Genomic DNA, 23721 nt, shown 5'->3' with positions numbered 1-23721 from the left:
TATATATACATCCTTTATATACAACATTTCTATGATCTATTTTTATTAGGCTCTAGATAGCTACGCGATATAACTTAGCTCTACGGGTCCACAGCTTATTACCGATAGCTCCCGGCAAAAGGCTGTCTAAGCATGTAGTACGTATTAAGATCCAAAGTTTCCGCGATATGAGTCACCTCAAACAATTTAAAGACGTAGAATTGACGAAGTAGAACCCCTCTCTAAAAGCAGGCCGCTTTTACATGACGTTCTTTCGAACTTTTCAGCAACGGCGACCCGATGTGTGAATCAACGATTGTTCTACCGCGGCCCAAACGACGGTCATCTGTCCAAGTGGAAAAAGCTCTTGTTGAGAAGGTATTATATAATAGATATGGAAAAACATGTAATTGAGCTAAATTTGATCGCCACTAAAATGTATCACTGCGTATTAAACGTACAATCTCTGTAATTTTTGGTTAATCAGACCATTGTCAGCAGGCAAGTTTTAGTCTTCCTTGATGATGAGGATTTAAGCGAAACGTGGGCAAAATTGGTGGCTAGCCCTTAGTCTCGTTCCATAATGTCGAAGAGAATTAAACTTGAAGACATACATAGGTATCACCATAATCTACAAACGCTTTTCGTTCGCTAAATAATATGTATCTGTTAAAAGATAGAGTATATAGCAAGCGGCTTCACTAGCGGCAGATAGATAGCGCCAAGAGTATGACTTTTAATACATAACATTCATCAAAAGACTCTCTTACAAGCCGTAACTTATATATGAAAATATTGATGAATGCGGGCTTTAATGAGATCTTACAAGCTCGCTACGATATTAGAGAAAACAGTATTTCGGATAGAATCCACTATAGGCTCGTTCACGATGTTATTTCAACACGTTTTCACGGTCAGTGTTTCGAGGGTCTCTAGCCTAAAACAAGCGATTTTTCTATATTCGTTTTCAACATTAGACCAGCTTACGTATTCCTAGCTTTCGTAATCAAACGCGTTATTAAAATTAGCGATTTTTTCTTCAGTTGCGGTAAGGATAACTGTTCCTACGCAGTACGTTGACGTAACGCGAGTAACGTTTTTATAGACTGCTTTAGAAAACACAGGCTCCCTAAACATGTCTTTTAGAACTACTTAAAATTAACAGTACGTACATATTGCTGAACCGACATGATGTAAGCATACGTGCAGTGAAACGAGTCTTTTTACATTCAGATAAATCTATATAACTAATTGAACTTTTCGTAGGCAGATCATCAGCTCTATATGGTCTTTAGGCGAACTGGTCGAATATCTGTTAAGTCTCGCGGCAACGCAGTTTAGCTAAACAGTTTGTTGCGTTGTATCTCCTTGTCAAGCCAAGCACACAGATAAGACCTGCACATAAAAACAACCTAACCTTCTGATCACCTAACATCTGTTTGTACACAGCACGTGGGTGTTTGGGAGATGATAAAAGGGTCTATTGTTTTGTACAGATCTGGCCAGGTATTAGATGTATGACATGATAGAACTTGCTGAAACGGTGTGTTGTTTACGGCCTTCGTTTGATAAAATCTGTTCTAACATTTTTAGAGAAAATGCTTTTGTTTGTATGAAAAACGCAGTACTTTCGTTTACTTTTTAAAGTCGCTTAAAAGCTCGTGTCGCTGATAGTCACTTGAAATTCTGCCTGGGCAGAATTTCGAGTGACTATCAGCTCAGGTCAGGTCAGGTATCAGCTCAGATCAGGTGACTATCAGAATTTCAAGGCCTTGTCATTCGGAAGCTTTTCTTCTACAGTGGCCAGCCATCGATAATGCTATTTCAGCGAAAAGCAAACCTAGAATCTTGAACATATCGAATAGGGTTTTTACGTCAGCGCGAAATCTTCAACCGGATAACGGTAACTGCAGAGTTGGGCCCACGTACAAACTGCATAATGGATAAAGGTCAAAACGTAAGGTTTGCAATAAAAAACTGATTTCTGAAGACGTCACACCGCTAAAAGGTTTATGTTGATTTTAAAACGCTGTTGTTAAGGTTATGTATACGTATATCTCTACGCTGTATGTGTACTGTCGGACTACTACCGTCAATGACCGTAAATTAATGATATTCAGTATCACTGTTAAACGTATTCGATGTCAAACGTTTATGCGATGAAGAACTACACGCTTAACCGGACAGTGGAGTATGGCTTAAACGAGATGCATGGCCTAAGCTTGTAGATTACAGTATCTAGCCTTCATAGAATTTTGCTGGGTTGTTGGGTAGCGGAGATAAAGCCGATAGAATTACGCTTCAAGACGGATCTTGCTATGAAAGACATCTGTTGTTTTTCCTTTGTTTCAGGGTAGACCATTGAAACTCTCCGACCGTCTTAGTAATAATCTTACAAACTTCAATAAACAATGCGCAATACTACAGTTTACCTTAGAACCGTCAATAACACTTGGGCTCGCGGGCTATTAATAAAACGGTGGGGAGTCATAACGATAGGACGCCTCCTGACTCTGCTCTACGGGTCGTTATCATTTTAGCTAAGCAGCAAATGCAGGATATCTAAAGAGCCGAGTTATGGCCTATACTTTGTATACTCTTACACGCTGGACGTAGGACTAGGTCCAAGTTGATATCGTGCAGGCATCCCGTTTTATCTCTAATTGGGCAAAGGTCCAGAAGCTGAATTCAGCTTCCGCCATCCCTATGTACAAGAAACTGCATTAAATGCTAAGCGCATAATGCATAACGTTACCTACATATATATTCAATATGTTTTTTATATCCGGATGGTCAACGGTGAATGCGAAAATCCTGCGAACTCTTTATTTTTCTGTTTGTTAACTTCTGGGAATGATTTTGGCCAACGCTAAAATTTCGACCAGCAGGGCTGTATTGCCCTCAGCTAATAGTGGCTATGGAAACACATGATTCAAGGAGATGGCCATTCAATTATCGGCGAAACTGTGTCCGTTACCAGCGCAATGACATGAAGTTCTGCCATAAGTTGATGCATCTATACGTATATATATATATATGAGGTTGTTCAGCGTGAAACGTGACGAACGTTAATCTCATACTTCAACATGACGCTGTTCTTTAACGGTCTACATTTTTTCTTTGTTTTCATATTTGACACGCATTTGCACTCTTTGAGATCTGAAACGTTCCAGTCAAATATCGCCACGCGAGCGCTCAACAGGCGACTTGAAGTGGGCCGTAGAGAATCGAAGGGATTCGACCAAATTCGATTTCGGAGCCACAAGGGGCAGAGACAGCTCGCCGTATAAACGTTATGTACGGTGAAGTTTTTGGAAAAGCGTGAGCCGTCGCCCGGAACAAAGGAGTTTGGTGGTAGAGCCTGTACGAAAAAGAGGAATAACTTTTATTGAGAAATGTTAAGAATGAAAGCTGTGGTGGAAATTGATCTATCTCAAAGTGTACACGAGCTAAACACGTTCAAGTTATGGGCGTTATTTTTGAGTATAGTAAAAAAATTGAAAAAGTAGGTATCGCGTGATTTAAGCGAAGATAAGATACCTGTGCCTCTGTTTGCGGTTCATGTTATAGCGGCAATTCATTCTCCCATCGAATTGCGATTTATAAGGAAAAAGGCTTTCTCCATGATAATCGCAGTGAATCAGCAGGACATCAGTCTCAAGCAAATGTAGAACTGCAAAAACTTATACTATCTGTCTAATGCAGGTATTATCGATATAACAGCTTCTTCGCTAGTTGTTTATCGATTACGGCTGAAGTATACCATAGAAATAATAGATGAAAAATTTTGCATAGAAATAGAAGTAAACCCCTCCTTCTGCACGACCTTACACCGCAAGAGTCGCCGTGCCAAAAATGCACGGGTTACAGTCGGGGCTTGTTTGTTATATGTATATATATGGCGACCATATTCGCCATTTATTGCTGCCACAAATTACCTCTTTTTCTTAAAAACCCCGACGATCAAACGGCAAAGAGTCATATACAATGTTGCATAGTTCGAATGAAAAGAAAAACCTAAATTTATGGGAAGAGTCCGAAGAATTGAGGTCCACTCTGTTACGTTTCGCACTGAACAACCCAATATGTATATATATACATATGTATACATATATATACATAATCTAGCGTGATTGGTTCTTGCTTCTGCCCGGTATATTGTAGATAAGCGGATCCTCAACAAAGCTAAGGTTAACATGGGATCGAACGTTAAATATAATTGTTCCATTATATGTAACTTTTCGCAGGTATGTCTAACGATTCGAAAGCCCAACGATGACGAAGACGGGTCATCTAATACGTCCACATCGGCGAGGTCGCCAAAAATTAAAGAAAACGAAAAGCCTGAGGCGGGTCGCCTTCAAAAGCTCAAAGGTAAACAGCGCCGCCTGTATAATACAGTATTTTCAATGGAAATCAGCTGAAATATTAAAGTGTTGCCTGCGATGCGTAAGTTAGATACGTTAAATAATAGTCGAAAAACAACATTTTTAGGATAGAACAACAGTAACTCTAAGGAGTAAGCCTATTACCTACGCCAGTGTTAAATCTTTCGATGGCTACAATGAACGATATGATCTGTAAATCAATCGATCTCCATCGCTTGTTATCGTTAGATCGGCTAGGCTTCTAGAGTCTAATTATTCGGCCGTTAGTAGGTCAAAGGTTGTCAATAGAGACGAAAGATAAATTCAAATTCCAACGCAAGACATGCCAATGTAACTCGAAAAGCCAATAGAGACAGAGGAAATAAAGGCAATTTCAAGAAACGAGCCTAGCGTCTTGTTTACTTATCCATACGATTTGTTATTGCTATGAAGGCTGCTCAATACGGTCATGTTTCTAATGTAAGCTGAATTAATAAATGTTATTAAGGTAATCCAATTAAAGGGAGATAGGCAATAGGACGTGTCGTAAAAACGGGTACCGTTTGTCGTACTGCTGGTATTGTTGCGTATTTATTAACATTGTCGCTCTCAGCATCATCTCTGTAATCATCGATGTTGGTCGCTATCTGGCATCAGTCGCCACGAGCGATATAAACCGAGCTCATGATAGTTGTCAATGTACCATTTGCCAGCTAAAACGTTAAGAGATGTTAGGCAAAGGGCATCTACACTGTTTAAGCCCTATCATCGTCTTGATATCTAACAGAACGTGTTAACTGTGTAAAGCTGTTCCGTCCATTGTTGTCCATGAGGGGCCGATGAGGCGTGAACGTTTGGAGACGTCTGGCTTCTGTGTATCGACAGATGAATGCACTAAAAAATAAAGGGTTGATTCTGAGATTTGCTGGATGTTGGCCGGTGACCGATACTTATAGGCGATATTTGAACCAGTATCATTTTCGTTCGTTTAATACGCATTCAGGCGCTGTGAAAGCTACGGGTGTCTCAGCAATATGGCAGAAAACGTTATAACTCTAATTCAAGCAAAGTGCTAATTCAATTTGACGTTTACTCTTCAGACAGGTTGTGTATTGTTTTTCTTAGTGGGTGTCGCCCTCGGAAGATTGTGTGGGCGGCAGCCAGTTGCATGGCTCTGTCCTATTATACGTAGGATTGCTGGCAGATAAAACGGTGAGAGTGAGGCAACCTACTGCCATTGGCGCACACGTGAACCTATCTGTTTTACCAGGCTCCGGGATCGTGCCGTGCCAATGGACAGTAAATTCACTCGACGAATCCCAGCTGTGAGTTCCGTTCAAATGTACATACAAAAGCGAAGAAACTAAAATAGCTCCGGTGAACTAAAAAATCGTGATATCATTGGCGTACTTTAGATTTGAAGCAAGTTACAAAAGGACTAATTTTAAACTTTTTGCAAACGAGCGGTGACAGAAAGTGATTCGATACTGTGCTTTTTCCGTCACGTTTAATCCGTAACGATAGGGAGTATATGCAAGACTCTGTTAAACGTTTTTCGTAACGGAAAGGTCTAGATAGACGCTCAACCTGTTAGCTGTGTGAAACTGAGCGTGGAAGCCAGCTATCTGCGGCAATGCTTAACGGCATTGTCGGGCGTAAAACTCGTAACATTTGTTTATTAGCTGTCGTTTCATACGTTCATGGACCACAGTGGCAATAATCCAGCCTGAGATAACATCTCTTGTTACGACAATTCGATCCGTGCAATACTGAACATAGATCAACACGTTCAAAAATAGGTACCCGTCAATTACGCTCGCGGCCTAAATCTGTGTGGTGTAATAACAAGCCCAGTTTTATTAAAGCTAACCATATTGCTAAAAAACACAAAGACACCACTAGCGCCCTTTGATTAGCCTGATATGAACAGCATCTCGTTATGGGCGCTCGAGTGAGCACTTCCAGCGGTTTTCCGACTTCCTGTCGCCTTCTTCGCCGAGGCAGCCTTGGCCTCAGGCAAAGACAAGGTTAGTGTTATCTGTTCGTTACGTAATATCTGAAATCGACATCATGCCACGCTGCCATGCTTCTTCTAGTTAAACAGTTGCCCTCGAAGTGCTGATAACAGCGATATATTACACTTGAAGCCGCTTGGTGGCGCCATTCGAACTGTTTCGACGGCCCATTGGTACACGCATACGTATATATATATATATATATATATATATATATATATATATATATATATATATATTCAAATGTATCTACTTTTGCCGTTTTAAGCACAGGAATATATTTACTTAAGTTCGATCTTTAAGATTAAGTAGAAACAACACTTTTTTTTTTTTGAACCAATGAATAACGACAAAAGTTTAGCGTATAATTAAAGTTATAAATCAATGTAAGATTCTGTTTTTCTATATTAAACAGTTTTAAGTCGTTACAATAGAAGACCCAGATTAGCTCAGATTCACTAGCCCAGTAGAGCGCGGTAAACTGCTCTCCGACGCAAAAATTGCTTTGCCGTTATGTTAACTTCTTACAGAACAATTTCGTAACTAACTAACCAACCTAATCATTTATTACCGAAGCCAGAAGAAATTATGTAACGCGCCCATAATGATAAAATCTTGAGCAAATACTGTTTTAAGGCAACGCACTGTAGAGGTCGCGCGTACCATCACTAGTTTATGAAACGTTTATGACGGAAGTCATGCTTGCTTCCATTAACTACTTTATCCTGTTTAAATTTTTCGAAACATATTTCAAATGTTCACTTGAAACTTACGTTTTTAGTATAAAATCTTACGCGAACTCGCAATATAGCTTTCATTGCTCGATGAAGGAATAGCCTTCCCAGTAGTCTTTGTTGACGTTGAAAAAGCGTTTAACACCATCTCGCGTAATCATTCATGTCGTACTTGACGTATCGCTTCTTACGTGTACACGTAGGTAGGTTATGCACGTAGGTAGAACTATTTAGTAAAATAATAAGCTTCATAAAGTTCAATCCTCGTTTCCTATACTTCTTCTACACCTCGAAAAAAAAAACAGCTTGCATGGCGTCTACCTTCTCGACGGTCTCACGATTCACAAATCATCCTGAAACGGTGATATAATGTCCACCATTAAAACTACCTGTGATACACTTGAGTTTTCCGTTAACATTTCCGATGTTCCATTAACGTACCGAGCAACTCAATGGAACGAACGAGGCTCATTCGCGAATCGTCAAAACTTAACATTTAGCCAAGGATTATTGCCTTGAAGTATGCCCGAAATGCTTACGTTTTCGAGTCAGAAGGTTGACCATAACACGTCCTTTTTTTTTATTTTTATGTATTCCTTGTTGAACTGATAGTTACGTGCACAGCTGTCGTTTGGAAGTAAAAATTTTTTAGCACTTAAATATAGTGTCAACTGTCCAAGGTGACGTCATTTTAACTATCTTTAAACTGTCAGAATCCCTTCTACAGTAAAGTACGTTCTGACTCTGTTGCCATATTCGTCCGTCACGAACTAACCCACATCTGATCTATACCTTTCTAGATAGTTTGTTAGAAATACTTCAGTCAAACTATCCAGCCAACTCCCCGAGTCACAGATTATCCCGAGTTATTGTAACAGATATATTCGGGACTACTTAGCATTTTATATGGGTAGCATCAAAAGCTACAAGGTGCACTCCTCAGTTACTAAGGTATTTAGGTTATACATATATATATATATATAAGGCTTATTAGGCACCGCTTGTAATTGTTTGGTATCAATGCTATTTTTGTAGTCGTGACTACAAAGAGATTGTCATGTAATTCTTGGTTAATCTCAGTCTCTTCAAACTCTCCTTCTTATTGTTACCTTTTGAACCAGAATATGTTTTTATTAATTGAATGCTGACAAAGCTTTGGCAAGACATGTCGATTTAGCTGGCATGCCCTTACACGCTCACAGTCATCACAAGTCATAGCTCAAGTCACACACATCTTTGTAAAGGCACAGCCAATTTCATACAGCTCCTACTTCGGCGGTTCGACATAGTCTAGGGGTTCTGAAACGTAATGAGCCACTACGCTCAGTAGGATACGACACAATTGAAGCAAGTTTATCTGTATGGATTTAACGAAGACAGAAAAAAGATTTTTTTCGTTTATTTTTTTTTGCATTGCAGAATTGCGTACAGCATTCAGTATGCTAGACGCTAATCATGACGGGCGGGTATCACTAGAAGAACTGGAAGATATGCTGTGCAGAATGGGATTCAACATCCCGCACGAGACGCTCGACTTGCTGCTGCAAGACAAGGCAACGTCACCTGAAGGACAGGTATTCGGGCCTAACAAACGTGAAGCTATTCTATGATATTATTAACTCATACGGTTGAATTGTCTGCATATGGTATAGACTAGCAACCGATTTTAGCTCTGTAGACGATAAATTATCTATTGCGAAATGAACGGTTTTGCATGTTCCACTTTCCTTTAGATATATGAACCAAATCGGTATCAGTATTTATAGTTTATTTCTATAGTAGCGAGGCTAATCAGTTAAAATAAGAGTCTAAAGTTCTTTTCAATATATTTAGACGCTACTTGTTACAGACATACTGTTTTTACCAATTTTTTTTTTCGCAGAATCAAAACTTCGCGCTAAGAATCGAGAAGGCCATCAGAACCTTTTTCGAGATGGGCCGGAAGAGAACAACTACTCGCTCTAGCATAGGAGTACAGGATATAGACTAATTTATGATTATATCTATTCACGTTCATAGAAATCGGAAGGAAAATAGGTTAGAGCCGTTACCGTTTCTCTGACACGTCTCCCAAATGCCCCCACTCATATTGTTTGCTTACTCAGCTATAAAAACAAAAAAAAAGATGACTTTTTAAAATTGTCCAGTAAAAACGCATTCTTTTGTAGTTTTTAGGTTGCGTAATACATTTCACAAAGCAACTGAGACTCCGCGAAATTGGCATATTCAGCTCACACAACTGCTGTATTTATTTATTTATTCGAAACTTTTATTAGGTGAGTTTGAACGAATTTGAATTTCTTCAGTGGATCGACGATATTCTATCGAAGGATGCAGCGCAATCGGGGGCGGAAGACGTCGATCAGGACATAATTGCGGCATTCAAGGTACCGTTAATAATTATTTGCTGTGTTTACAGCGCAAAACTTAAAACAATTTCGAATTGATCAGATAACCTTAAATGTCGTCTGCTAATCATAATCCGCCAAAAACCTTTCAATCAATATTGTTTCTGGCGGTCCCGACATACGGTCCAACACAACTGAAGACTTACACAGTCTGGCCAGATGAAAACAATAAAGTTCTGCTAAAATCTGTATTGTTTCGTATCTGTTTTAAGATATTTGATACGGATGGCGATGGTTTCATTACACGGGCAGAGCTTCGAAGAGCAATGGATACAATCGGAGAAAAGCTCACCGAAGAGGAGCTCGACGACATCCTTCGGCAAACGGATGCTGATCGAGATGGACGCATCGATTACCAAGGTACGACCAGTAATTGATAACCTTTGAAATATCCAGTCTAAGCAGATCTATGCATCCCTTATATTTGTTTCAGTTCTTCATTTATTTCTATAAGCCGTTGCTCTAGCACAAACACAAACTTTGCTGGATATACCTATTGTTCAAGCAGGAAAGTTCACTCAAGGAGAAAAGAAACGTCCTTTATTTGAGAAACGTGTGTTAGATTTGTTTCGCTAACAAAGACTACTTATTGTCATTACTATCAACTGGGATGAGGTGGACTACAGTTCGTGAATAAACCAAGTTTATATTTTTTTATTATAATTAGTGTTACAATCATCATGATCATTTTTCTACAAAAAAAAATGTGGAGATAGCTTGATGCACTCGCAGTTAATTAAGGACTCTTTTTGACTTTAAATCGTTCACATAAAAAACCTTAGAAACAGTTCAATGTGTCTGCCCTTTAGCTAGTCCAGAAATTTTTATTTGTTTTTCAGAGTTTGCGGCAGCTCTAATGTGAATATACGTAGGCGTCACATGCTCGCCCCCAAAAGATGAATGTGATCGCATCGATTGACGTCTCTTCGGGAAAATCCAGTGCATGTATTGTTTTTTTTTTTTTTTCTTTATAAATAGCGTCTTCGCACATATGTGTGCATCGTACACTAATCTCGCACGATGGTTTCAAGCGATTATTTCCGGACGACGGCCACGACAAGGAGAACGCGTTGTCAAATGTTGGTTCTGTAAAAAGCTTGCTAGACTCTAATCAGAGAGAAGATTTGCTTACCTTTTTTTTTGTTCTTGTTTTGATTTCTCGCAACATTTCTCCCACTTAATATATTTTTGATTTCATCTCCTGTTAAAGTTTCAAACTTGAGCAGATTTTTAGCGATTGTTCCAGACCTTTGCCTTTTCAGGCATGAAATATCCTTTGCCTTTCTACGGCATGAGGATGTTTACTTCCTCATCCATGAGTATCTTTATAGAATTTTCAGAAATGATATGAGAACGATGCACATTTTGTCTACGATTGTGATATGTCGGCCTTGTTTTGTCACTCATTCCGCATTTTGTTATCATAGTACGCGATAAATTAGGTGCTTGTTTTACACCCAAAGATGCACCGCTTGTGATTTTATCATAACCAAAAATTGTAACAGTTGCAAGTATCATTTCTACGCTGTGCTAAATGTTGCTCAACGTGTCATGCCGCTCTGAAGCGTCTCTGACAATGACTTAAATTTTAGTTGCCGTTGCTCCAGTTACTACAAATGAACTGGCCTGATATACTGTTAGTTCTGCTACAATGCGAAAATGTATGCAGTGCCCAGAATATGCAAAGACTCCACAAGGAACCTTGCCGCACAGATATTGACAAGTAAATTTAAAATATATAATGATATTAAAATTTATTTGAATTTTCCGTCCATACCCACGTATCCGAGACCAGACTTAGTTGCTGGAAGCACTTGAGGATCGGCTCAATCTAGCGGAGAGCTGTATCCTCAGATGACACTGACAGGCGAGAAGAAACATTATTACTGACTATTGGCTTCTTTAATAATATAGACAATTAAGATATCCTTGCTACAAGGGATGTCGTCAGTTATCACCTTCGTTCGTGTGGATCCTACGACGCTTAGAAATACGCCTGTGAAGTTATCGACAGAAGCCGGCGCATATCTATCGTTTGGCTGAAAATGGTTGTGAAAAATGACATTTTGGCGGCGAACTGATTTTGCTAATGGGCGTGTCGCTCTGTATACCATTGTTTAAATAGGGTCTAAGCTAGTTTTGCTTTCCATGACTAACAGCTAGTCGACTAGCTGTTAGATTCATTTAGTTCGATGCGTCGTAAACACAATGTTGAGGTTAAATTAATACGATGAATAATATAAAACCCGGTTAAACAAAAACATCTTTTTCTTTAGCATATGTGATTCGAAATTAACGTCTATAGGATATGCTTTGCGTACCTCTTACATCCAGGATAAGCAGCGTAACTATTGTGAGCGAGTCCGAACTGAGAAGGCGAGTGTGCACGGACATAATGCCACCCTGTATTTTTATGTGACCGTTTTTATAGGACCGTTACGTTTCCGCGCGAAAATTGCAGGGAATGGTGAAAATAGTAATATATCTTTGCGGCCAGTGGCCATAGACAGATTCGTGAATAAGGTTCAACCGGAATAATTTTAGCACTTGTCACTGGCCCTATGTACATACATATTTTTCAGCCATAGTTCGAAAGTGTTGTACATAGCAAAGTCTCTTAAGTGCTATGCAGACTCTGCCTAACAGCACAAATGAGGTCGTTTCAACACGGAAAGGTTAATACTGTTATCCGTTTGTACAGTGTCCCTACCTCCGGCGCCACCCTTCATTAGCTGTAGCCATTTGGGCAAGATTTAATTTCGAAAAATAGGTAACCGTAATGATGTATTGACGACAGATGGTAAATGCAGCATACAATGGTCTTCGCTGTAAAAATAAGGGCAATAATACTAGTAGTTTTGTGGCGAAACGGCTTGAGCGACGAAAAGTCTAGGCTTTTCGAGTTGGAGCCCCACTAGTAACGGATGCTGCATGACAGATGAAATTAAATTAGTAATAATAAATAGGGAAATAGTAATACTAGATTAATATTAATGTAACGGCGTTACTGGTGTAGACTTGCCGTGATTAAAACATATTTTGAGAAAAGATGCGCGTTTTTTTTGTTAATTTTCGTTTCGTTATCAGCAATGCTTTCAGTAGTTTAATTTATTAACAAATCAGTATCTCTTAGATAATGGAAACTTCGAGTAACTACGAAGCACTTACACCACCTTAATGTTTCGGGTTCTCCTGCAAAACAACGCTGCAACATTGTTCCATCGTAGTGCATATACAGTTGACGACAGAAAAAAACTAAAATGTGTATTTAAACAAAACTTGAACTTAGCATCGGAAGTCAAAGTAAGGCCAATTTTTCAAATAAGGTTCTATACAAAAATCAGACTGTCTGTATCTATCTAAATAAATAACTTGTACTTTAGAGATAATACTAAGATTACTACACAGTGGCCTTCCAGTGGAAACATGAACGATAAAAGCCGCGGAAAACCTTGGAAAAGGGAATCGATTATGTGTCAGCTCATCCACGTTCTGTGAACAAAAAGACAGACCTCATTGGGTATACAAGTGTTATAAGTTTTGCGTCCGGTGTTACCCGAGTTGAGCTTGCTTGCTCCAGGCTCTTAGTACGTAGCCAGATGTGCCTGCGCCGGTTCCTGTTAGACCCCTTTACGTGTCCGTGTGTTTAGTAGGTGGACACAGTATTATTGCACCGTCACCGACACGCATTCCATTGGCCGATGATAATCGACCTAGAAAAGGAGAATGACGTCACTGGGGCAGTCGTAAAAGAGATGTAATTTTGCAGTGGCTTGTAGGCGAGATAAAGATCTAAAACGGTGTCATGCATGACCAGTCGTGCTTCACTATTCCTGCAATATATTTTTTCTTTAATGCGATCTAGAAAGAAGAAGTAGGGTTAGTTTGAAAGGTCAAACCGTCAATCGTTTTATGCAAAAGTTTTTGTAGGGGTAAAACTTATCTTTCCACCAAAGCGCTCGCCCAAAGCTATCAATTGTCTTAAACTAGAAACTAAATTAAAAATATATATATATATTGTAAGACCTGTCTAATTAGAATTTTTATTTTTTACTTTTCAATAATTATGTATATGCAAATTGTACTTGCCAAGTTTATTTAGGGATATTTTTATAGTAGATTAGCCAATATGTGAATGTGCAATGCATGTGGAGGCGTATGTTCTGCGTATAAGGAGCTAAATTGCGGGAATTTTAGTAAAAATTTGTGCATTTAATGATGGTGCCGGCCATTCCAAAATTGCTGGCTCGTCTCCTTAGAAAAGGGAACAGACAAAGTATTATTAAGTAGGATTTTTGCCTATTAAATCCAGTTCGTATTGCCGCCGTTAAATATAGAGCGCACTGCCAAAATAATCAACTGTGCAGCAATAATAAAAAAAAAAATGTAACAAAAAAATTCCATCATTATCTCACCGACTTTATTTTATTACGAGTACTCATTAAAATATTATTTCCTGAAGTAGCATTTGAAGTCCGAAAAGTGAAGTTGGTGTTATCAACTCTCCACTATAGTTTCATAAACTTCCTTTTATTATATGAAATTTTTAAAGCATTCCTCCTTGAGGAAACATCTGAAGTTCAGAAAGCTAAGCAAGATTCATCCACTCACTTAATGTATTCTCACTACACGGATAGGTCTTATCCAATCTTGCCATATTTACAGTTCACGCTCAAAGGACTCAGTCACGGACAAATGCACTCAGGACATCGGCCCTTCTTATCAAGCCTTTTTGTGATGTAGCACCTTCCACGGCAAACGCATTCTGCCGGGAGATTCCTGTGAAACAATGCCAATAGTAATAATATGATAAGTTATGTCATGTCAAAGTATCGATTAATAAGACCCATAACTTTTTAGTGTCCGCATTTCCTTGCGCGGTGTCATCGTACAGTTTGTACGGGTTGAGTATTTCAGGTCCCGGCCAAGATCCCGGTAAAGCCAAATTAAGCTATTATAGTATTAAAGCAACGACAGTCAAATTCGCTGAAGGCGACATCGCTAGCTATAAAGAGTTATGTCAATTATTTCCTAACCATAGTAATAATCTAACACATTTAATAACTTAACTTACTTGCAGACAGGTACAATTTTTCCTGTAGGTCCCTGCTGTTCCAGAAAGCATCGACCCACGACACATTTGACAGGAATACAAGGAGTTATCGGCCTATACTCATGGTCATACGGATACGAACAATTTTTACTATGATAGAATTGCGTGGCCCCTCTAAGAGCAGTCCAGAAGTTCGAAGCGTTTGTTATTGGGTCCAAAAAGAAAGTCCCGCCTTCTGCTCGTCTTGTACGCCTCATTATTATGCAGAAAACTTTGAATATGATTCGCAAAAATTGATTCGTCAACTAAAGGGGATCAAGTAGGGACCCTCAAAGGTCCTTGCTTGGAAAATCTGCCAAGACACCGAGACTATATTAAATACCTCGAAATAGTGGAGATAGGACACATGTTTCTATTTTAATTAAGCCTGTACGAATAAAGGAAGTTGCTTATAGGAATCTAATTCAATTTGCCTTGGGTGTTGTGGCAAAGCTATATTATTTCACACGAAGAACATGGGAAAAGAGGAAAGAAAAATGTTTCGTTATTTCTAAGCTGGGTCATTGTAATCTTGGTTAATCTATTGATTGTAAGGAATACATTTTCGATCAGATACGTCTCAAGAAACGTAAACACTTACACAGTTCACAGTGAGCAGTATTTTTATTATTAGAAGAAATATTCGAAAAAAAAGGCTACAGGTCTTCGCTTTCGATATATTTATATATTAAACGATTATTACCAACGTAATTGACAAAAACAATATTAGAACTACACGAGAAATTATACAAGCTAGATAATAATAAACATATGATAAGATTATGACTGTATAGGCTGAAAGAGCGGCCAAAAAGAAAACCTTCCATAAATGGATGAGTCGCAAATTGCGTGGCTGGGCTGATTGCGCCTTAGCGGACTGATGCTGATGCAGATATCTTACTAGTAATATCTTATTGCCAGGTATCTAATTTTAAGGCATAGAGGGTTACCAATAGCAAGCGTTTAGCCACTGGCCACAGCATATCTCTTCGAAGTTCAGATAACTTCCAATTAATTTTCATATTTAATTGTTATTAGAAAATGAAACCTGATTATAGAACGAAATACTCTATCTAAGGCTACATATTCTCCTAAAATATCACCTTAATGTGTGTCTATGGTCTCTGGCCGTTAACTCGACAACAAATCACCCATTCGATTTGCCACCCTTTCGCAATATTAAGATCAAAATAAATTCTTAAGGACAGCCGCTTATTATTAGCACTTACTCAGCTGCCCGAGCCGAATTGACGCATATCCAGAGGATGAAAATGGAGGCCGCTATGAGGAATTGCGAGAGCATCGAGCGCCGACTGGTCCACAATATCGAAGACACCATTGTGTTACTTTCTATAATTAGAACCGGGTAAGGCATGTGACTAGAGGTACGCGAAAGACTTGGCCAATCATTAAAGATTATTTCGAAACATGGTAGCACGAAGCCCTTGTAAAGTACGTTCCTAGTTGTAACTTTGGGATTTAAGTCCAGAATCGTTTTTTGCAAAACATCCACTGCAGGTTCTTTGAGATTGCTATAATATCACAAGTTATTGCGGTATTTTCGGTTTGTCTTTTGTCAGACTATTTAATAAAATTTCATAGACATTCTTAGTTAGCTGTTAGGAACAGCTTGTGGAACAAAGTTATTTTTTGCTTTATTACAGTAAAAGACCCATATTTATTTAAGTCTAAACATTATGGCCTTCTACATAATTCCTAAATATATTTAGATTTTAATGAAAACGAAACAAGATAAATAAGATCTCTCAATGAGATAATTCTTACCGATGGCACACAGATCAAGCACACACAACTTTTAGCACAAAGCTTCTTAAAGCGTACCGCGGATCAAACCATAAAATGCTGCTTTTTTTAAATTTTGCTAGACGTTTATAACACAGTAAATGATTTGTGTTATTCTATTACTAAATGTTACTCCAGTGGCAAACCTACCAGCCGCCCTTTAAAACCTTCCCTTAGCATTTGCCCTTGCCCTAAGTTCCATCGCCAAACTGCGTATAAGCTGGCTATAGATTGTAGAATGTATTTTTACTGAGAAACATAATAGGAACCAGCTGATGGCCTTTAGAGCGTATTTGTACTGAACGTATTGCTTTATATATTATATTAGACGCGGCACTTAAAAAAAAATGTATACAGCTAGTTTTGACGCATATGGTTCTTCGAAACAAATGTAGTACACCAATTTTTTGGTATGTCGAATGCTTACCGATCTTGTTTACGCATACTCTCATTTAACTGAGATAATTTATCACCTATAGTTAGGTTCTATATATATATATATATATATATATATAGCGAGCGTCCCTGTTACGGCGACTGAAGAGATAAATCGAAACATTGACATGTACTTCACGTTACTAAAGGTGGCCTTTGTTTACTATACGAAAGTATTATGGTCGCCATTAAAACGGAAGCAAAAGACGAATAATTTCTTTTACCGAAAATATGAAGTGAATACTTGGCTGTTCAGCTAACCCAACGATAGATAACAAACAGAGCGTCCTCGAAACACAGCTCTTGAAGGTCGTTGGTGTTTTTTTAGCGGGTGCTGATGATAGAACAAGAGAAAGGGACCGAAGATGCGAGGGACATATCTAAGGCCGGTCAGGCAATTTATCCATAATAAGCTTTACGGAGTGAGCTTCAGAGCGCGCATGCATTTCGAGTGTGAAAAGGACACATAAAGCTGTGCTGGACACCATAAAGATATATCGAAGTTTCCTATTTAAATATGGCGTCACCGGCCAAAAGCAATGACCATGTAAGTGAGACGCATTTTTTTCTGAGTGGATCAGCGAAGTGAAGGTTATAATGGCGTTCGGAGAAGAACTGCCAGGTGTCTCAAGGGCGCTATCAGTCTGTACTGTTGATTGTCTCTCAGTTATGGAGCTACTAGGCTAAGCCGTTATAAAAGGATATGTAGGAGAAGAATGATATGCTTTTCCAAGAACACATTTTTATGAAGGGTGTAATAAGCTTAGAAACGATACTTACATTCATCGATACGTAAGTAAATTAATGACAAATGACACGTAAACCGTTGAAAAAGCTAGACCTAATTTATTTAGGGAAGGAAAAAAATATTGTAAATAATATAGAATTGAATTCCGCACTTAAATAGCGCTATAAACCTCAACTACATTTTTCAAACGTACTGTCCAAGTTTCGGCATATGCATCCCAATTCTGAACCTAACTTGGATCTAAATATACTTCACAAGTATAAAATGTTGTACTCGTGGCTATTTCCGACAAAATCCACGCTGCCAAATTTCTAGCCAAAATTAATCGATTTCTTTATGTCTGTGTAAACCTTGGCTTAATTGCAGGCGTCATAGCTCTATATTAAGTGTCAGTACTATCAAACAGAAAGTTTCTAAGCGAGCGAATTGAAGGATAATGGGTTCGGTGATTCAAGAGATGTGACCTAATCTATCCTGACCTGCAAAGGACAACTAGGATACTTGTTAGGCTTTGCTAAGGTCAGGCAGCTTAGGTCTCCGGATTGTGTAACCAATGCGAAAAGGTTCATCCCAACGAATAAATCCGCCATGGCACGAGAACCATGGATAAAATCAATCAAGTGCGATCTTGCCAAGTAAGTATGCGAAAAATAAGCCTCTGATGATTATTAATCAAGGGCAATTCATTGAAGCGAAATATTTTTTTCAGCAGTCACATCTCTGAGGCATGCACCGAGACCTAGTCGCATATTGTGCTGTATTATATATCGCAATTTGGTACAAGGTAGGCTGGTTAAATAGCCAGTACGGGTCCCGCAACCAAGGTTGAGCATCCTCCGGGTTTAAGCTCAGAAGCTCCGGAAGCCAGAGTTAAACGAAGGATCCGGCAGATGGCGCTACCACGGTCAAGTTTACTACGTATCCTTCATTGCTAAGCAACCTACCAGGGTCACGGCCCAATTCCGAATGACGCGATCAGAAACTCATAGAAGAGTTTCCAGTAATGTACGTACGGCCATGTTGCCTCGAGGTTATATTGTTTTCCGTTTAAACACATTCGACAAACATATTCTGAAGGTTTAGAATAACCTAGAAGTCGTAGATGATTTTAATATAAGTGCTAGAAAAGTAAGAGAAAAAAACTCACTTGTATGAGAATTTTCGTATCGTAAAACATTCAACGGGCTGAAAAAATACGCTTTTAATGACTTGTAGCAATTTAGGTATCAGGGAAACAGCGTAAAATTGATGAGAGCCAGATACATGCCCTTATCAATAAGGCCTTATTTGTTAAGAAAACGTGCTGAGGACCTATAAGGACTACACATAGATCGCTGTTAAACCTTCAGGAAAAGAAAGTGTTCAACACGTTTGACAAGAAAGACAGCTAAAAAAAAGCTCAAATTAAACAAAATCGGTACGGTCATACTTTGATCACATTGTAAACATTTTCTTGAGTTAGTATTTTCTATAGAATTGAACATGGAACGATTTATTTCGGTCGCAGCAATATTGTACTATGTGCAGGGCTTTGCTAACGCTTCTTCGCACGTAGTCCATAAAAGCTACATGTGGAGACCCGTTATTGATTTGTACGAAATCAGTCTTTATTGATACATTTAGCACACTAGGTGAAGACTGTGAAATTTCAATTTGTTTGCAGTTACAACAGCGATAACATACTAAGCGACCCTGGCACAGAAACAAAGCTAAATACCCTCCATGAGCACAATATTTAAGCAGGGCAAACGAGAAATCTACTCATTATTGCTCGTTAGAAGAGCACTCCGTTTAATCAACGATTGCTATTGCATAAGGTCTCGATTTAGGTTCTTAAGTTCTTTCCGAATTGCAGTTCAGCGTAGCGGTAGTTATTGCTAGGGGAATATGATTATGTCCAGCTTAAAGCGGTTTACATTCATTATTCAGGCTAGATACCTGATACAAAAAAGCTGACCAAAGCCGACTGAAACGGGACATGACTAGGTAGAACTATTGTATTGAGCCATTATTAGAGCAAAACGTATTACTTGTAATTAACTAACCCTTGGGTCAACCCCGAAATGCATTGCGTCAGGTAGAGCCCGGGTGGTTTGTAGCTATAAGTGATTTTTATGAGAATAACACCGTTTGTTCTGTAAAGTACCTCTATTGATATTCGCTTAGGAACCGCTGCTGGTAACTCTGCTGAGCCGGCCTTTGCGTGTTTGCGAGTGGCCGAACGAGCTCTCTAGAGGTCATGTGAACTCTTCTTTGACCAGACGACGACGACGACGACGGCAATGTATTGCTTTAGGAGCTTCAATCGGTGTGTTGCAGCCAACCCAGACATCCAAGCATCACTAATTAGAAAAAAACAGTCAAAATGAGCACCAAGAAAAGTGTGATTTTATAAGTAGGCTGAAAGGCTTGATGTGTTGTCAGTAATATGATCGTAGAACTCCACCATAATAGGTGACGAACTAAAGAGATATATGTTACTCATTAATACTTTTTTGGATGGTACATGAGTATAAAGGTCTTTTTGTCCAATGCGAGTATACGACATATCTGTAGCTTAAAGGGTTGAAGAACGGCTTCCAGCGTTTACTGAGTTATACCAAACGATGGTGCAACGCATTGTACTGTGCTTTATCTATCAGTTAAAAAGAAAATTGAAAACCATACGTACAATGTGTAGTAATTTGTCCTCTGCGCTGTATGTTGTGGATAAAGTTTATCAGGAGAGTCAGTAAAGCGAGCGTTTCATGGATACTTGCATGCGTCTTCGATACTACTTCCAGTGTACCAAGAATCGTTCGTATTGTAACTAAGTGGGTATACCAACCCCAGTTGATATAGGTCGGAGGACGCGAAGTGTACGTCACGTTAAAACGCGTGTGTGCGAATATAAACAATCGACTAACTACCTTTGTATATATTCTGAGATGTAGCTGTACCAATCTTGTCTAATTATAGCCATTTGAGATAATTAGCAACGGAGCGTATTATAATTAAACGTTTGTTGGTTACTTAGTGCGGCATTTGTCGAATTCGTTTGAGGTGATTTCAGGTTAAACGCTTGTAGTCTTTTAGCATCAGCCGACTTTTAACCCGAATCTCCCTTTATGTGCGCGAACAGGTGTTATGTCCGAATATTATCTCTAATGCGTAACAAATCTTAATTAATCTGCTTGATAATGAGTAATAATTAAGGTACACAATTGACCATCTTTTTCTATCACGCATATAGAAACTCCGCTACGAAATCGAACGTGTAGCAATTTAAGGATTGTTGGATCCTACAATGGGAAACGTAACTCAGAACCGATTAATTACATTGTAGTGGTAGTCTTAGGATTTTTTCGTCAGGCTACTACTCGAAATATAATAAATGCAATGGTCAACTAATCATTCTGGAATAAAATCGGATACTCTTATTTCTTCCTAGACATTTTCATGTAGATGTAATTTTATCACATTACCACATCACGATGTTACCTCATAAAGCTTTTTACGGTAGAGTCACTGAGAAGTATAGCCGACAAAACTGTACATTTTTCAATCGATGTCTTAATTCGACCTACGCTATGAAAGCTGCTCGATGCCCCATTAACATCAATAGTTGATTTGAAAATAGCGACACCTCGGACCATGTTGAAAAGTCAAGAAAGAGGCATCTGTCCAGGACACCTATCCCATTTTTTTGTTAAATATACTACCATGTAAAGCTTCATAAGAGAAGTCGGTACAATTTCGACGTACTCGATTGGATTTTCGGATCCAAGACTTGATCGAAAAAAGCTATGCGAAAATAGAGAAACAGCCAACGCTAAAACGATTAGTTACGCTAAAAACGTTAGGGTGACGCGGTGGAATATTTGCTAGGCGCGGATCGTTCAAAACGACCTTGGCCATATGTTTGACAGAAGAACACCGTTCAGTCGTGCTTTTCACCGCCTTTTAAGTGGCTTGAGGCGTCTCTAGCAGAAATAAAAGCGTATGAATTTTTCATTTATGAGTGCCGTGTACATTTAGTTGAAAAGTGAAGAAAGAGGTCAAGCTGTTCTAAACAACACGTACGATGACGGTCTTTTTGCTACTCTCTAAACATTTATTTCACTCAATATTGATAGTTCGTTTCGTAGACATTCTCATAATGCTTCTAGCGTGTTTAAGTACTTTACTTCGAAGCTTTTTGCTATTGGAACTGGTACACTTCAGTGTACTTATGTAAGGAGACGGTAAAAGAAAAACAAAAAACTATTTGGCAACGAATCGAGATCACCAGTAGAACCAGACCGCGGCATCGTGCTACGAAAACCACTGGCAGTTCGTCCTAAGTTCTGCTCCTTGCTGGATGCACTGGCAAAAGAACGTCCTTAAGAGTATTCCTCCGTAGGCACCAAATCATGCGACAGACGTGTACTGTATGGATGAGGACGAGTTTCCCGCAGCCAATATTATTGAATATCCTGCAAAGAAAAGTTAAGTTCGATGCCGATCGGTTGTCTCAGAACTTACCATGTTGCTCGAATGGTCCCTCCGCTCATAATTAGGGCATTAGTCGATAGACCGCTACACAATTCATCAATGTAATTTTGTTTTTAAGGCTTAATTTGATACGAGCTAGCTCAAGTAGTCGAACTCAAATGTTTAGGCATCGTTTGATCCGCCATATCTTCAAGTCGAACAGAGACAGAAGCTTGTTTCAGTTATTTTTTTTGTCCAAACGTGTCCAATGTATCTGCAGTAACCAAACCAATGGGTTTTCTTTAGTACGTACGAGTGACTTCGACATCAGCCACATAAACCAAGTCCGTATTGTTTATATAGCCCCACAGGGATATCAAATCATTTATCTACTCTGAATTACCTAGAATACTGATGACAGCCAGAATCGTACATCATCTTAATAATAATAGAAATAATAGGTTCCTTTATTTAACTCTATTCTCGGTTACATTTCTGCTTGAATGCATTTAGCTGGCATTTTCCTTCGCTCATATATACTCGTAGGTAATAAATAAATGAAATAGGCGGTCCGGTGGTTCAACGGAATTAGGCCGCGTCTTTGTATAAAACGCATACTTCAATTACGTCGGTAACAAACAAGGCGTTTAATGGCCACACTGATATTGCAACAATGAAACAAGGTCAAACAGAAAAGTAAATATTTTGTGGCCCATGGTAAGTGCTTGGCACGTTGCCGTCAGTAGCGAGATGTTGGTTCATACATTTTCCCCAAAGGGTAGCATGACAGCCCAAGAAATGTAACACTCTGAATAGTTTTTGATGGTGACGAACTAAGACTAACAATAATAGTAAGAAACCGAAGATGCCTCGACCGATCGGTGTTATTCTGGCAGATAAATCACGTAATAGGATTGACCCGAACGACCTGTATAAGACAACAGCGATTTCTAATGCTCTACTTATCGAAAACCACGGTTTATTGGTAGCACGCCATCCGACGACCACAAGTTAGAGCTACTTAGTTCTGGTATTTTATAATAGTAATGTGTTTTTGTTTTTCAAGTCTTCTTTGATGCACTACATTTCGTTTCGATGACCTTAGTTACGTGTAACGTCGAAATTGTGCTAGCGCGTATCATTCTCAGATTTTTTAATTCACTCTCCGGTTTACTGTACTGTCTTATTATAGTGTTGATATTATTTACATTTGTAATTGGGTCTAGACGAGTCATAAGCCAATAACTAGCATTTAGGGTTTAAACACAGCTTTAGCAATCGTAGATCCGAAACAGTCGTTCGGGCCGGATGCGAGCGCATGGTACCGACTGAATTAAAAAATTTCTGTTATATATATATATTTTATACTGATCATAACAGAGTTGTGTCTGTTTCTAGATAACGACATTTATAACGACAGGTCGCGTATTTAGCATTAGGATTAACAACTTTGGTCGACTTCCGTTTGGTTCCATAATGTAACGGCTAGGTCTCCTTGAAGGCTACTTATCTTCGCTCATCGTTCGAACACACAGATGTGGCGTGAAACCAGCGAAGACCCGCAAAAGTTCCGTTCTGGGTTGTCCCATTTTTCGTTTTGTCGCTCGGTGAACTTACTCTCAACATGAGCGTTAGCTCATTTATATCAATGATTATATTATTTATGTTATATAACTGTTCAATTAATA

At 38.9% G+C, this 23721-nt stretch overlaps 1 protein-coding gene and 3 long non-coding RNA genes across 9 annotated transcripts in view; 2 read left to right on the top strand and 2 right to left on the bottom strand.

Moving 5' to 3' along the window:
• The window catches only part of LOC147754916 (uncharacterized), a 28128-nt gene extending 19886 nt beyond the window's left edge, over positions 1 to 8242 (bottom strand). Inside the window, exon 1 of the long non-coding RNA XR_015329674.1 lies at positions 7135 to 8242. This is a non-coding gene — a long non-coding RNA (uncharacterized LOC147754916). The remainder of the gene's footprint in view (positions 1 to 7134) is intronic.
• Positions 1 to 11764, top strand: part of LOC111252526 (calcium-binding protein E63-1-like) — a 23165-nt gene extending 11401 nt beyond the window's left edge. For both annotated transcript variants that reach the window (XM_022810609.2, XM_022810608.2), the window contains exons 2-7: positions 267 to 357; positions 4227 to 4353; positions 8515 to 8669; positions 9372 to 9482; positions 9716 to 9863; positions 10343 to 11764. In XM_022810609.2, the coding sequence (XP_022666344.1) occupies positions 280 to 357; positions 4227 to 4353; positions 8515 to 8669; positions 9372 to 9482; positions 9716 to 9863; positions 10343 to 10365 (642 nt within the window). In that variant the 5' untranslated portion in view covers positions 267 to 279 and the 3' untranslated portion in view covers positions 10366 to 11764. The remainder of the gene's footprint in view (positions 1 to 266; positions 358 to 4226; positions 4354 to 8514; positions 8670 to 9371; positions 9483 to 9715; positions 9864 to 10342) is intronic.
• On the bottom strand, positions 10452 to 16538 carry LOC147754915 (uncharacterized). 4 transcript variants are annotated; one of them, XR_015329671.1, is made up of 5 exons: positions 16381 to 16538; positions 15825 to 15945; positions 14578 to 14612; positions 14115 to 14282; positions 10452 to 13216 (listed from the first exon to the last, which is right to left on the bottom strand). It is a non-coding gene; the product is annotated as an uncharacterized LOC147754915 (long non-coding RNA). The 4 variants fall into 4 exon arrangements; XR_015329669.1 differs by having other exon boundaries at positions 14578 to 14670; positions 16381 to 16536; XR_015329670.1 differs by lacking the exon at positions 10452 to 13216 and having other exon boundaries at positions 13902 to 14282.
• A 127-nt stretch (positions 16539 to 16665) lies between these two features.
• LOC147754914 (uncharacterized) lies at positions 16666 to 20987 on the top strand. 2 transcript variants are annotated; one of them, XR_015329673.1, is made up of 3 exons: positions 16666 to 17380; positions 17948 to 18216; positions 18294 to 20987. It is a non-coding gene; the product is annotated as an uncharacterized LOC147754914 (long non-coding RNA). The 2 variants fall into 2 exon arrangements; XR_015329672.1 differs by having other exon boundaries at positions 18291 to 20987.
• Positions 20988 to 23721: the final 2734 nt, after the last annotated feature.

This window comes from Varroa destructor, unplaced genomic scaffold (genome assembly GCF_002443255.2).
Source record: "Varroa destructor unplaced genomic scaffold, Vdes_3.0 BEIS01000006.1, whole genome shotgun sequence".
NCBI classification, from domain to species: Eukaryota; Metazoa; Arthropoda; class Arachnida; order Mesostigmata; family Varroidae; genus Varroa; species Varroa destructor.
Note: the sequence above shows the minus strand (reverse complement) of the source record. Positions and strands in the feature narration are given on the sequence as shown.